General features: G+C 44.5%; 1 protein-coding gene across 1 annotated transcript in view; it reads right to left on the reverse strand.

Annotated features, from left to right (window-relative positions):
* Positions 1-2017: 2017 nt before the first annotated feature.
* USP43 (ubiquitin specific peptidase 43) overlaps positions 2018-16242 on the reverse strand; it is a 523315-nt gene continuing 509090 nt past the window's right edge. Inside the window, exons 12-15 of the mRNA XM_030208099.1 lie at positions 14437-14785; positions 10906-11064; positions 7945-8094; positions 2018-3453 (exon numbers count right to left, since the gene is read on the reverse strand). Of these exons, the coding sequence (XP_030063959.1) occupies positions 2318-3453; positions 7945-8094; positions 10906-11064; positions 14437-14785 (1794 nt within the window). The 3' untranslated portion in view covers positions 2018-2317. The remainder of the gene's footprint in view (positions 3454-7944; positions 8095-10905; positions 11065-14436; positions 14786-16242) is intronic.

Here is a 16242-nt window from a genome sequence, read left to right on the forward strand (position 1 = left end):
TGGAGGCCAAATTAGGCCGCCACAATAGCACACCAGTCTTTGGCCGGTTTCAACTTAACTGGCCAGCGCTGAATATCAACTTGGTTGGCTAAATTGAAATCAGCCCAAAAATACCCGGATATTCAATGCCGGTCACTGGAAACACCCTGGCATCGAATATCCGGGCTCAGCACTGACCGCGGGAGGCAGACCGGCTGCCTCCCGCAGTCCGAATATCAGCCCCCTAGTACCTATATTTTAGGCCTGACCACTTACACTAGCCATAGAGCTGATGTAAATGCTAACGCCTAGATTGCGTATAACTGTGTGTCTGATGAAGCTCCGCTCAGAATCTTTCCCATATGTATGTCCACTTTCCAACTACGCACCATCACATTTAGATGCCATTTCACAGAATAGTGAATAGCTGGAATATTGGCAATTTACATGCGCATCTGCATACATATGCATATATAAGCTGGCATTCATGTTCTTGGTGCCTAAATGTTGGTGTCCTCTTTATAGAATAACTCCCTAGAGCAGTGTTTCCCCAAGGCCGGTCCTATAGCAGCCCTTGCCAGTCAGGTGTTCAGGATAGCCACAATAAATATGCAGGAAATAGATCTGCATATAATGGAGGCAGTGTATGCAAATCAAGTTCACGCACATTCATTGTGGATATCCTGAAAACTTGACTGGCAAGGGGTACTCCAGGACTGGACTTGGGGAAACACTGCCCTAGAGGACTAGAATCAGTAAACTACGCCCAAATTTGGGCGCCGAAAAAACTGAGCGCTGTTCTATAAACTGCGCTCTGAGTTGGGCATACTTTATAGAATAGTGCATAATGCTGGGATCTGTGCCCAAATCTGGGCGTGAGGATTTACACCAACTGAAACCTGGTATAAATCCTCATGCATAAATTAGGTGCAAATCCTCCGAATTCTATAATAATGTGCTCATATTTAGGGAATGCCCCTGACACGCCCATGCCCCTCCCATAGCCGTGTCCCCCTTTTCAGTTGCATGCTAAAAGATTTACATGCACATCGTCATAGAATATTGCCTACAAGATGTGTGCATAAATTCTAATTGTTGCCCATTAGGCATCAACAATTGATAGTTAGCACCCAATTATTGGTGCTAATTGGCTTGTTACTCAATTCAATTGCATACACTCATATCTGCAAGTGTAACTTTGAGCGCCATAAAGAGAATCCGGGGAATAGTGCATACTTTTATGGGGTATATACTCGGCATTCCCAGGGGCGGAGGTTGGGTGGAGTTGTGAGTGTGTGTATTATAACATATGCATATACTAATTTAAATTTAGGTAGACCTCAGTATAGATGTAAATCTCTACGCCTACTTTCAGTCGCATAGGCAAATAGGTCACTGTTATTAAATATGTGGAACTTACATGCCTATGTGCCTTGATTGTCTGGTTATTCTTCTATAAGATTACCCTCCTATGTGAGGACTATGTCCCCCGTTATTGATCCCACGGCAGTCTGCATTTCTTTACATCCTGGCTGCTGTGGTCTAATAAATATGGATATTCATCAGCAGTATCCAGATAGTAGCTGCCGCTGAATATCCGGATAGAACGGCCATTCAGTAGTTATCCGGATAGTACTTAAGATAGCTTTTTTTTGCTGTCCTAAGTTATCCAGATCATTATCCAGGTACTGGTGCTGAATATTGCTGCTAACTGGTTAACGTCCAGCTCCACCCATGGACTGTCCTGGCACTATTTGAATAGTTCCAAAACGTGTAAACTAACCTACAGATGACTCAAAATACTTTCAACAAAAAACTGTAGAATGTCAATTATTAATTGCTCAAGGATCTTCCTAATGGTGATGAGCAAAAATGAAGACAGAAATGGAAAAGAAACTAGCAACAACACATAGAGGAAAGACCTCAACCAGACCTGTAGCACTGGGGTTGGTTGAGGTCTTTTTCCTCCATGTGCTGTTGCTAGTTTCTTTTCCATTTCTGGAAGATCCTTGAGCAATTAATAATTGACATTCTACACTTTTTGAATAGTGCCAAGGAGGTTAGAGGGAGGAGCCATTCCTACCCAGATAAGTGCTTTTGACTTATTGACCCCACAATATTTTAGCAGGGAAAATAAATCATGCAAGGTGGCTCACTCAGAAAGACTAAATCAGGGCTTGATCCTCTAAAGGAGAAGTAGTCAAATACATTTAACTGAATGGCACAAAAATAATTCTGTAACCAAGTGCAACTTTTCTTTGCGATGGACATCTTTAGCAGCCCCTGTTGAGTCATCTCAACACACATATGACCATGTGTTACATTTTGGCACTGGATATTAGAAACTGGATTCAGGCACCGATTTTTTCCTGCCCAGGGATGCAGTATGGTATTTCATTCTTTGCAATGTACCATATGAGGACTTTTCCACAGGCACACTCCTGGTTTGCTGGTGAGAAGCCTCTCCATTCTTGTGTAGGGAGGCAGATCTCCTTAGAGACCAATATGCCTTGCTCTGAATGTTGGCAGCAGTCTGAGATTGTTTGATATCCTGCTCTGACCTGCTAATTCTTCCCTCAGTCAGCTCTTCCTTGTTCTGATGTGGTAGAATGCCATTGACCCTCCTGTCACTTATAGCATTCAAGGTCCCATTAGAGAGCGAAGTTCTGGATGATCCATTTGGAGTTTCTGATGCACTATGTCTCTCGGACTCAGCTGACTTCTTGGAGTCCTTCTTGAGAAAGCTGTTTCTAAAAATTTTAAGTTTTCCTTCATGTTGCCTTTCCAGTTCCAACATTCCTGGGCTGCCATTGCCTCTGCTTTTGCTAGAGGTTCTTTGGTCACAATCTCCGTTCTTCCCTGATATCCCTTTGTCTTTACCAAAACTGTTACAAGAAGGCAAACTATTCCCTGAATGGACACTTCCATTTGAGTTCACTTTATTTCCACCACCTTTTGACCGGGCTGGTTCTTCTGATTTTGGTCGTGACACCATATTTAGTAGAGATTTTGAAGTTCTACTTTGATGGGGCGCATCGTCCTTTGGTTTACCATTTCTTTTTATATTCTTAGTCTTTTCTGTGGCTGCGTGATGATTGTTTTGACTTTCAATAATGTCCACTGTAGTATCACCTTGCAAACTCCCATTGATCCTTTCAGTTGCCCGAACATCTTGATCCTTCATGGAAGCTGCAGAGTTCAGCATAGGTTTAGATACTGGAGGTCCACTTTCTGCACTGGTAGCACCAGTCATCAATGGAATGATGGATTCATTTGTATATCTAGGTCTACGCCCAGATTCCAGATACTCCACCAGTTCACCTGAGGCTCCCTGTGGCCTTTCCTTTGAACCAAAGGACCAGCGAAGGGGTATTGTCTTGGTGATGCCTTGCTTAGTTTTTGACCCGGTTGTGGCTTTAAGGCTAACACTTCTTCCTTGGATACCACGCACAAATGGCCTTGATTCAAAGCCTCCTGGAAGAAAAATATGAGAATATTTATACTGCTCATATTATGATCATATCAAATTTATGCTTAGAATTACTAATATGTGCTATTACTTTAGTATGTGTTAATATGGTTAATGCATGTTATTTTGCAGGTCCCTTTTTATGCAATAGGACCCACGGGCCTTTTACTAAAAGGTGTTAAGTCTTTCACACGTGGTTAGTGTGAGCAAACAGACTACAGCAGAAATGTGTTAAAGTTTTTTGTGGTATTTTGCCTCTTTGTGTATGGTAACCTATGCATTACTGATTTTTAAAAAATATTTTTAGGAGGGGACGAGTCATGGGAGAGAGTGGGCATGGAAGCATTAACCCGCTAGCATGCTATAATTAGCGCATACCAAGTAGTAAAAGCAGGGTTAACACCAGAGAACCTAGAGGGGCATTTTGGTGAAAACATCTAACATTCTCATCCTGAACATAGCAATGCTCGAACTGGAAAAACATCTATTTTTTTGTTTCAAAAATCTCTATTTCCAGATTTTTTTTTTCTCAGTATGTATTTCTTTAGTTACCATTTAAAAAAAAAAAAACGTCCTAGAGAAAAATACACAAAAAGAAGCCATAGGGATGTGTGGTACCATTCCTGGTACTGACCACACAGACATCCCAGCAGAGCAGGGGGGCAGCCTAGCAGGGGCGTAGCCAGACAACAAATTTTGGGTGGGCCTAGGCAAGAAGTGGGTGGGCACCAAGTGTTCTCCCCCACCACCAAAAAAATATCTCAGCTGGTAGGATAACACTTTTTTACACCTTGGCAGTCTGTAGCAAGCATGTGCTAAAAACTGAGAATGTGCAGGTGCCATTATCCTGGAGAGTAGCGTTTTCGTTACCATCGGCTGGCAGAGATTGGGATCCCCACCAGCTACCGCTAAACATGTGCTACTGTTGGGTGGGCCTGAGCCCTTAGTGGGTGGGCCCCGGCCCACCCAAGCCCACCTGTGGCTATGCCACTGCAGCCTAGTAGTCAGTGAAATGGACATCACATAACGGGACCCAGGTACAAACCCCACCTTACCCGTGTTTTGTATTGTGAGCCCCCCAGGAACACCTAAAAACATACTGTACCTAACTGTTGTCACGATCCTGGAATATCAGATGTGGAACTAGAGGTACATACCTGCGATGCACATAACACCTCTCTTCTAAGTATCTCCACGTTAGCGCGCCTACGTCTGGGTGTCTACACTCTGGGCGCACCTATTCTGACGTCAGACGCCTTCAATTTATAACCAGGAATGTCTCACTACTTCCTTGCCTCAGCTACAACCTTCCTGGTGTCTGGTGCGTTTATCTTGTTGCTGTTCTGCCTGACCTGACTACTGCCAGGACCTGACCTCTGCCTGACCTGACTACTGCCTGGAACTGACTACTGCTGGATTGCTGCCTGCCTTGACCACTGCTTGGTACTGACTTCTGCTCTGCTCTGTTTTCGCCTCCTTCTGTTTGTGCCGAGTCCTCTTCCTCACCTGACCTCCTAAGTCCTGTTGGCCACCTGAACCCTGGGGCTCAACCGCTGGGGAACGGTGGTCACCACAGGTGAAGCGTTGGGTTTCTCACTGCTGGTCCCTCGATCAGCACAAGGGCTCACTTATACTCCTGACATTGTGACAACTGTACACCACTACAAAAGCTCTCAGGTCTGCAGCTGTCTCCTATCTACAGGTACAGTTTGTATTTTGTGAGTTTTGGAAGGCTCACAATTTCCACCACAAATGGACTAGCTAGAGTGGGATATGTACCTGCGTCCCTTTTTCTACAGTCCTCTGCACTGACCACTAGCCTACTCCTGGGACCTGCTTGATGCTCTAATAGGAACGGCCATAATATCTGAAGATATCACACAGCCTGGTATGTACTGTCATATCTTTGGGGGGGTTAGAGTCCGGGGTAACTGACCACAAAGATTAAAGGGGGTCATGCCTTAATCCCTCCAGTGGTCAGTTGGTCAGTTAGGGCATCTTTTTGTGACTTGGTCATGATTGAAACATGTCCAGATTAAAGCATCCCAATTTTTGCCCTAGACATTTTTATCTTGTTCCATTATCCTGGGAAAACGTCCAAATTCTGGGCCTGCCCAAAACATGCCCCATTGCGATTTAGATGGACCGCAGAGAAAACCGTCTCATATCAGAGTTTTGAAAATCGCAACCTGGACAATCTGGCACTTTGTGCTCCTTTTGAGATGTTTTTCTCTTTTGAAAATGAGCACCTTAGCGCCTCCTAAATAGGAAGTTGTAAGTGCTCCTGTGTTAATTTTTCTGCAGGTACCACGCATTAATGGAGACATTAGTGCATGACCTGTAAATAACAAAAAAAAGAAAAGGCTCTAAAAAAAGTACTGCTGTACATCTAGTTTTAGCATGGGGTAAAATCCTGCATAAAATCTCTCCTCTTTAATCTGTTCAAAATTCTGCTGCATGACTAATATTCTGCCAGTGTCGTTATGCTCATATTAGCCCTCGTCTCAAGTCACTTCACTGGCTTCCTATCCGTTTCCGCATACAGTTCAAACTCCTCTTATTGACCTATAAGTGCATTCACTCTGCAACTCCTCAGTACCTCTCCACTCTCATCTCTCCCTACATTCCTCCCCGGGAACTCTGTTCACTGGGTAAATCTCTCTTATCTGCACCCTTCTCCTCCACTGCTAACTCCAGACTCAGTTCCTTTTATCTTGCTGCACCACATGCCTGGAATAGACTTCCAGAGCCGGTACGTCAAGCGGTATCTCTGGCCGTCTTCAAATCTAAGCTAAAAGCCCACCTTTTTGATGCTGTTTTTAACTCCTAACCCTTATTCACATGTTCAGAACCCTTATTTTATCATCCTCACTTTAATATTCCCTTATCTTTTGTTTGTCCTGTTTGTCTGGCCTAATTAGATTGTAAGCTCTGTCGAGCAGAGACTGTCTTTTCATGTTCAAGTGTACAGCGCTGCATACATCTAGTAGTGCTTTAGAAATGATAAATAGTAGTAGTTCCTATGGGTTAAGCTCAGATTTTACCCACTTTAGTAAAAGGGCCCCCTAGTTAATAATAATGCGCATTAATAATGTTAGCACATGTAGGGGTCCTTTTACCAAAATGGTGGCCCGCAGGCCTCAGCAGCAGGGACGCAGCCAGACCTCGCGGTGGGACAGGGCCAGAGCCTGAGGTGGGGGGGCACATTTTGGTCTGCTGCCCCCCCGCCCCCCTGCCGCTCCCCACCCACTGCCACAGCAAATACCTTGGCTGGTGGGCGTCTCCAACCCCCACCAGCTGAAGCATTGTCCAGCACTGCATTGCCTGCCCTGCTCTGTTTTCTCCTTACGTCCTGCACGCTCCTTTTAGTGAAACTGAGCATGCTCAGTTTCAATAAAAGGAGCGTGCCGGACATGAGGGGGAACACAGAGCAGGGCAGGCAATGTGGCAGCGCCGGAGACTGGTGCTGGATAATGCTTCAGCTGGCGGGGGTTGGGGACTGTTAATGTTTTCGTTGTGAAAAATAAAAATAAAGAGAAACTAACCCAAAGTCTTCCTCCAATAACAGAGCTACATCAAGTCCCTGGCTCTAGTGATTTCAACAAATTTCCTTCTAAGCTTCCCATTACTTATGGCTAGATTCTGAAATCCACCCACATATAAAGAGATGGCACTACAGCCAGAAGCTGGAAAGTTCTGATCCTAAAACTATTTTACCCTTAAGGTAACTAGGATGTGGCCTCTCTTTCAGTGATACTGTTATATGCAACCTGATTGAATATTTAAAATAAGAAAAACTAATGTCATTTCATAAACATACAGGGTATTAGAAAGGCCATTGGGGGGGGCAGGGGGTTCAAAATTCCTCAGGCTTCCAATGGGGGGCCCAGCGCCAGGGTCTCTCTCTCTCTGTCTCTCCTGCTCCTGACGGGACCTGGATGATCGCATCCCGACAGGAGCTGGAGAGAGAAAACTCCGGCTCTGGGCCCCCCTTGCATTGCCTGCCTAGCAGCTGCTGGGCCCTCAAGCCGCGCATGCTCAGTTTTGAGACTTAGTATGTGAGACCTGAGGAAAGCAGCCGCAGAGGCAGGCAATGCTGAACAGTGGAAGGAGCCGCGCTGCGTGCAGCTGGAAGCCAGCCAAGGTACTTCAGGCGGGCGAGCAGCGGCGATGACGATTCGGGGGGGGGGGGGGGGTGGCCCTGCCCCAGGCCCGGCTCACTCTCTCGATATCCCTGGGTATTAGCATAACATGATGCAATACAGCATTAAGGCGAGCTCCTATGACAACTAAGAGTAGGTTTAGTCCAAGTGACGTCTACCTTTTGGAATCTAAAAACTATGAGAGTTTGTGTGCAAAGCGGAAGTGGAAGCAGCAGGGGAAGGTCGCATAAGGTGAGGAAGCAGAAGGCTGTAAAGCAGTGAAGAGATTATGTAGACATGTGAAACACTGCAAAAGGTCAAGAGTTCTACCACATGCAAGACAGGATCTCTTACCTTTTTCTGCACTGGGCTCAGTGAAAACCGGCGAGTCGGGTGCTTTAAGGAGGTTGGGGCCATTTGCAGAGCACCTGAAGACAAAGCTTTCTCTCTTGTTTCCACCGAGTCTCATAAGCCAGTGATCGGATAAGGATGAGCTGGTGGATCCTGCAAAGAAAGTTCAGTAAATAAGGGAAGGGACCCCTCTTTCCACCTTTATTCATATTTATCATCACTGGTGTACACTTGTGATGTATAGTCACTTAGGGGGCAATTCTATAACGGGGCACTGGAATTTAGACACCCACTTTATGCAGGGAAAGGGAAGTGGGACTTGATATACCACCTTTCTGAGGTTTTTGCAACTACATTCACAGCGGTTTATATATATTCAGGTACTTATTTTGTACCAGGGGCAATGGAGGGTTAAGTTACTTGCCCAGAGTCACAAGGAGCTGCAGTGGGAATCAAACTCAGTTCCCCAGGATCAAGGTCCACTGCACTAACCACTAGGCTACTCCTCCACAGGCTGTGAGTCTGTCCTATAAGAATACTTATGCATATGCTAACTTAGGCGGAAGACATGGCCGCACACTACATTAAAAAACATGGTAATGAGACCATTAACTATTCCACTGCAATGCACAGAAAGGCACAGTGGCTATAGATGCATGCACAATGTGAGAAATTTTGCCCTAGGTCCAGAAGGTTTGATGAATGTCTAGCGGCACCCCTCCCGCCCCCTTTCTGCACTGTTGGTGTCAAGTAGCCCCCTGCCCTGAATGTGAAAAGAAACCTCCACAGGATCTAGGGCATACCCACCACCTGACCCCCTCTCCACTATTTAAAAAAAAAAAAATTCTGCTGTCTAGTGACACCATACCATTTCTTCTTCCAGGTCCCCCCAACCACCCTTAGGCCATACCTCAAAATAAGTAAGAGTGATGCCTCTGGTGCTATCATCTTGGAAAATGGTGGCACCTGACCCTGAATGGTGTATCAAAGAATTTTTTCCTTATTTGGTAGTGAAGGTAGACGATGCCACTAATCACCGGGGATTTTTTTTTTGAGTCAGGAAGAGGGAATGGGGCATCATGTTGAGTATAGGGGTGCCTCTAGACACCAGGGAATTTTGTTTTAAGCCTGGGGGGATCAGGGATTTAGGTTGGGAGTGTTCTAGAGACCAAGGAACATTTTTTTTATTAGTCGGGGCTGGGCCAGCAAGGTGGGGGATGCCGTTACTGTCAGTGCTTGAGCCAATCACCACTTACGCACTGACAGATAGGGAGATATTTTGCAATGAGCTGCAGATTAGTTCCGCAATTATAATGCTACAGTAATTTGCATGCATTGATTACTGCATCATGTGGTTACATTTTTGCGGGAATCTCACATTAGAAGCTGTGTGGTCAGGAGCTCTAATGTGTTGCTTTCTGCATTTGCCTCTTTGTCAGATACTGGCTTACTCGTTTTGAAAACCATAATCTAAGTAATTTGCTCAAGATCTCAGCATTCTGGATAGGGCTCTTCCCTATGCTGCCCCATTTCTCTGATCATTAAACTGTTCTATCTGCCATTGAGACTGTCCACCTGTCTACCACACTTCAAATATTTGGCCTGTAGTTAAGTTCCAGGATGCACTTGGCTGTAAATTAAATTGCCTGCCCTTCCCCTTAACTCTTAAAGAAAAAGCAGGGTAAAGTTTAACTGTCCAGCTTCTTTGTCTAATTTTCATTTTTGCAATGTCTTACTTCTATCATCTTTGATTCAGTTGAAGACTTTTTCTAGGATAATTGTCAACAGCAAATTTACATTTTAAATTTCAGGCCAAACTTGCCAAGTTTCAGCTCTCAGTGGATGTTGCTTGCACCATGCCTACCAGAAATTTTATAAGCCAAAGAGGAAGGGACCCAGTATCGGCATTTATACTAACTTGATGTAGTTTTTCTGTATCCTTGAAGCAAGGTAAGCTATATTGTACAGTATGGAAGAATCTCTTTTGAGAACATATGCTCTTATCAACAGATTTAGCCTGCCTGTTAAACACTTATACCTAGGTTCTATAAGTGAACTCAGATTTGTTATACTTCTGATGAAGAATTTTCAAAACATAGCCATGGTAGCCATTTTGCATCTATAACGTAATATTTTTAGTGCTATTGCTTATGTTTGACTTATTCTTACCATACACCACCTTGAGTGAATTCCTTCAAAAAGGCAGTAAATAAATTCTAATAAATAAATAAAATCCTTTACACATCCTGTCTATCTATGTTGTATCCTCTTTTTTGATGTTGTTCTACCAAGAATCGTGCCACTGACTCCTTCCTGGAAACAGAGTTCTTTACCCTAGAGCAAAGTTTCCTAAGTCTGGTCCTGGAGTACCCCTTGCCAGTCAGCTTTTCAGGATATCCACAATGAATATGCACGAAAGAGATTTGCATATAATGGAAGCAGTGTATGCAAATCAAGTTCATGCATATTCAATGTGGATATCCTGAAAACCTGACTGGCAAGGGGTACTCCAGGACTGGACTTGGGAAACACTGCTCTAGAGTGTTGTTCCTGTCTTGAAAGCCAGTCGGGTTTTCAGGATATCCGCAACGAACAGGTATAACAATCGATCTGAATGTGCTGCCTCCATTGCATGCAAATTTTATCCCATGCAAATTCAATGTAGAAGTCTTGAAAAGCCGATTGGCTGGGGGTCCTTAGAATGTACGAATTGAAGTATTGTGCCCAGGAAGCCTGGACACAGAATACGCATCGTGTGCTAATAAATTATTTATATGGTTGTTGCTTTATCATTACTCTAGCACCTCTTTCACAGCAAACCATTATTACAAAGCATGCAGGAAAAAACCCGAATGAAAGTGAAGCACAGATTTTGGTGTTACGCTGTTATAAGAGATATTTTATAAAGAAACGTTTGGCATAAAATAGCACTGCTGCTATACTGTACTCATTCGTAATCACTACCTCTCATGGAGCTGCTGGCAGACCAGGTGGGAATGGTGTTCCTTTTTTGGTAAAAAAGGATGTAGGCCCCCCGTGTGATAATATCCTCCTCTTGAACCAGTTCCACATTGCTGTCATCATAGCTGTACCAGCGGGCATCCAGGGAGTTGTGGCAGTATGCTGAAACGGAAGGAAGACAAAACGGGTTTGCGAAAGCCGGGAACTGCAGACCTACGCGGTGCTCTCCGCACAGTGCGTTCTATACGCCCCAAAGTGTCTGTGCAATGTCTATGAGACGGGTGGAATCGCCAGTGCCGAGTTAGAGATGTTCCTCTCCTAGTGGCTTGTCAATCATTGGCCGCAACAAGGAGGATCAGATGTTCAGATTGATATTGCCTTCCCCTGGACCAGGGTCGGGCAACCGTGGTCCTAGAGGGCTTTCAAGATTTCCACCAAGGATATGCATGAGATCTATCTGCACACAAGAAAGCAGTACGTACAAATCAATCTCATGCACATGCGACCCGCTGAGCAAAAAGGTCCCAAAAGTGGGGTATGTGACTTATTTATACCATAAGATAATCCTGCAAAATTTCAGTCTCTGGTATGGACTAATTACAGCTTTTAAAAAAATGAGAAATATTTATCAATAAAAAAAGTAATTAACCCCAGAAATCACATATTCCACTTTAGGTACCCGCAGGGGTAGAACATGAAAAACATCAACATTGTGAAAAAATTGCATAGTCTCATTCTACTGACCCTACAGTACACAAAACTTTCAAAAGTGAAAGTTGCCCCTCCATACTTTTATAGCCTTTATCTGTTTTATTTGTAACCCCGCTTTTGGTACCTTTTTGCTCAGTGGGTCACATATTCATTGTGGAAATCTTGAAAACTTAACTGGGTTGTGCTCTCCCATTCAATATCTACCCATAGATAAAAACTGTCTACCCCATCGCTTACTTGCTATTATTCGATCAGTGTAGTTATTCCCCTACACCATATCCTTTAGTTTCTACGCCCCAAAGGCGACTGATCCGACTCTGTCTTCCTAATCTATTCACAATATAACCCATAATCGTATTGTAAGAAACTGTATTTCCATCATTTACAATGTATTGTAAGCCACACTGAGCCCGCAAATAGGTGGGAAAATGTGGGATACAAATGCAATTAAATAAATAAATAAATAAATAAAATGACCATGGTTGCCTACCCCTGTTCTAGACTGTTCATGTCAAAATGATGGGCTGGAGGAGAAGCAACTCTCACAACAAAAAACATACAGGAGAGTATTAGAAGTCAATATTCAGTGGGACTGATGTGTGTACCTGAATAAGTCCCATTGATTTGGGTCCATAGCTGTGGATTTTTGGTGCATTATCCAGATAATGCTGCACTGGGCACATCCAGCCAGTCTGCTTCTGCACTATTTGGGTGCTGCGGTGGAGCTTGGGGTCTGGTGATTCACTTCTACCTTCACTGGCAGAGATTCTCAACCCAGTTCTCAGGACATACCTAGACAGTCAGGTTTTCAGGATCCCCACAATGAATATGTATGAGATAGATTTGCATATTTATCTGGCGCATACTTCATTGTGAATATTCTGAAAAACCTGAGGACTAGTGTAACGTATGCATCATTTTGATACATACCTTAGACCATGGTATTGTGCTATGTGGTTTCCTGTTCTCCTTGCTTCGGTTTTATTGCCTTTGTGCTCCCGTAGAGGTGGCTTCCTGTTCTTATTATGGTATGTGCCACATTAGTGATCTCTTACACCTTCTCTCAACTCTACTACTACTAGTACTAATCATTTCTGTAGTGCTACTAGACATAAAATGTTTTGTACATTTTTGGGATCTTGCCGGGTATTTGTGACCTGGATTGGCCACTGTTGGAAACAGGATGCTGGGCTTGATGGACCTTTGGTCTTTCCCAGTATGGCAATACTTATGTATACACAGCACTCACAATCTAAACTTTTTTTGTACCTGGGGCAATGGAGGGTTAAGTGACAATGCAGTGGGCATTGAACCCAGCTTGCCAGGATCAAAGCCTTCTGCACTAACCATTAGTCTACTCCTCCACTCCAGCCTTATCCACTTCTGACCTTACCTGACTTTCTCTAATGCTCTTCTCTTGTCTCTTCGCCCCCTACTCTAATAGAATTTTATTGTATGCAAACCGCATAGTCGCCGTTGATGGTTGCCTTCATGGTATATCAAGAAGTGCAAGATAAATAAATACTGCAAAGTCAACCTGCACCCCCTCCCCCAAAACAGCAGTATTTGTTGTCTCCTCTACACATCAGACAGAAAGAAAAAAAAATCAGGAATGCAACAAGCATGCCAACAGGAAAGTAAACTAATTGATCTGCCTTGGCTACGTTATCTCTCAGCCCCCAAAACTATGAAAAATCTTGGTTTGCCTTGTGGAATAAGAAAAAAGGTGGGATAAACATCACTATGGTTTCACTTCTAGATGTTGTCATATTTTCCCTGATATGCATCTTTAAAAGTTTTTTTATTTAAAATAGAAAGAGGGTGATTCTACAAAGGACGCTAAAAGTTAGGCGACAAAAATAAGGGCACTGTTTAGAAAGGCGCGCTAGTGGTTTTAGCGCATGCTAACCATGTAGACGCTCATAGGAATATTATGGGCATCTACACAGTTAGTGCGCACTCATTTTTAGCATGCACTAAAAATGCTAGTGCGCCTTTGTAAACAAAGCGCTAAGCTAATATTCTATAACAACAATTTTGCATGTAAATGCTGACTAGCTTAAGCTGGCATTTACACACCAACAACTGCATCCTGAGCACAACTGACAAGTGTTCTATAAGTTGTGCATATCTCTTGGCAACACACCCTTGGCTTGACCATGCCTCTCCCACTCTTTTAAAATGATTTCAAAGTTGCAACATCGAGGGGAATAAAACAACACTGTTTGACAAAGCATTTGAGGTCACTGGCTGAGGTCTATCTCACAGCAGGGGCGTAGCTACGTGGGGCCAGGGGGGCCTGGGCCCCCTTAGATTTGCCCCTGGACCCCCCTGCCAACAACCCTCTCGACCCCCCTCCCGCCAACAACCCGCCGACGCCTACATTTGCTGGCGGGGGACCTCAACCCCTGCCAGCTGAGGTCCTCTTCTTCCAAATCCTGCGCAAGGCTTCGTTCTAGTCTGACGTCCTGCACGTAGTTGGCGGTGGGAGGGGGGTCAAGAGGGTTGTTGGTGGGGTCGGCAATGGTGGGTGGGGGTGGTGAAAGTTGGTGGTGGGGGGGTTTGGCAATTGCAGGCGGGGGGGGGGGGGGTCAAAGTTGGTGGCGGGAGGGGGGGGTCGGCGGCGCTGGGGGGGGGGGCTAAAATGAGCCCCCTCACCTCGGGCTCTGGACCCCCCTCCTGCCGAAGTCTGGCTATGCCCCTGTCTCACAGAGTAACAGACTGTGCCTTTGGGGACATCAGATCACAAAACTGTGAGCTGGCGATTATGAAAAATTCCACATTGTTTTCATTCTGGAGAAAACTTGACTACAACTAACTCACCTGTGTAATGTCCTCCTTGCATGCTTCCATGATGATTGCAAACAGCATAGAGGTCATACAGGACATCTGGCTGGCAGTGCTCAGGGTGGTACGGTGGCTGCTTCCACGAAGCCCATTGGTTTAGTGTGTTTTTGCTACTCTGAGTTCGTTTAACCAGATGGGGAGCCATGTCCAGGCCAGTAAGGGGGAATTTGACCAGTGTGGAAAGTTTATTTCTCCGCTCCCCCACCTGCCGAAACCTCTTTAGATGAATGATAAGGATGTCTGGCAGGGTCCACAAGCTCAGCTTCACCATGCCCTGCTGAAGCACCTTGCAGTGGGGGCATTTCCAGGCATCATCTGGGGCAAGCTGAGACAAAATGGAGAATAAAATCTTAACAACACAAACAGGCTCATTTTCAAAAGAGAAAAACGTCTAAAAAGTGACATAAATCTGCATTTGGCCGTTTTTCTCACAAAAACATCCAAATCAGTATTTTCGAAACCTATTTTTAGACGTTTTTCTATGAAGTCCGCCAGAAGTACATCCAAATCTCATGGGGGCGTTTCAGGGGCGTGTTCAGGGCGGGACTTGGACGTTTCTAAGACATTTTTCAGCCATAATGGAACAAAACAAAAACATCCAGGACTAAAACTTAGACATTTTGAACTAGACCTGTTTTTATTATGCATAAGGCACAAAACGTTGCCCTAAATGACCAGATGACCACTGGAGAGAATCAGCAATGACCTCCCACTATTCCCCCAGTGGTCACTAACCCCCTCCCACCAAAAATTTGATGAAAAAATTATTTGCCAGCCTCTGTGCCACCCTCAGATGTTATACTCAGGTCCATCAGAATAGCATGCAGGTCCCTGGAGTAGTCTAGTAGTGGGTGCAGTGCACTGCAGACAGGTGGACCCAGCCTCCTACCTCTCCCTACCTGTTACAATTGTGAAGGAAACTGCGAGCTCTCCAAAACTCACCAGAAATCCACTATACCCACAAATAGGTGCCCCCTTCACTCGTAAGGGCTATGGTAGTGGTGTACAGTTGGGGGTAGTGAGTTTTGGGGGTTCAGCAGACAAAGTAAGGGAGCAAAGGTCAGAGGTGTACCTGGGAGCAATTTATGAAGTCCACTGCAGTGCCCCCTAGGGTGCCCTACTGCTGTGCTGGGATGTCAGGGGGACCAGTCTACTAAAAATGCTGGCTCCTCCTACATCCTAATGGCTTGATATTGTACGCTTTGCACTTGGACGTTTTTTTTTCCCAAACGGACCAAAAAAACCCCCCCGTCCAAATCACAAAACCTTTTCGAAAAAAAAAAAAAAGATAGACTTTTTTCTTTTTCGAAAATGACCTTCTTTCCTATTCAGAATTTGGACGTTTTGTGTAAAACGTCCAAATTCAGATTTAGACGTCATATGGAAAATGCCCCTCTATGTCACTTATATCTCTGAATCCACATGAGGTTTTCTTACTCCTTATCCCAATGCCCTGTTCCTTCTCCTAATCGGCATGATAAAGAAAGGAGAGGCTAGGAATCACTCCAAATTGAAACTCAACCACCAAACATTTATGATTTCATATCAATAAAAGAAAAACATGTTCCACATCTGTTATGCAGTCTGGAATCCTTCACAGTGAGAAGAGATTCCTTGGCAACTTTTCCCACAAGGTAAGAAGTATTAAAGGGGAGAGAAGATTTAGATTGTAAGCTCCTTTGAGCAGGGACTGTCCTTTTTGTTAAACTGTACAGCGCTGCGTAACCCTAGTAACCCTAGTAGCGCTCTAGAAATGTTAAGTAGTAGTAGTATCTTCCATTT

The sequence above is a fragment of the Microcaecilia unicolor genome, chromosome 6, assembly GCF_901765095.1.
Source record: "Microcaecilia unicolor chromosome 6, aMicUni1.1, whole genome shotgun sequence".
Taxonomy (NCBI): domain Eukaryota; kingdom Metazoa; phylum Chordata; class Amphibia; order Gymnophiona; family Siphonopidae; genus Microcaecilia; species Microcaecilia unicolor.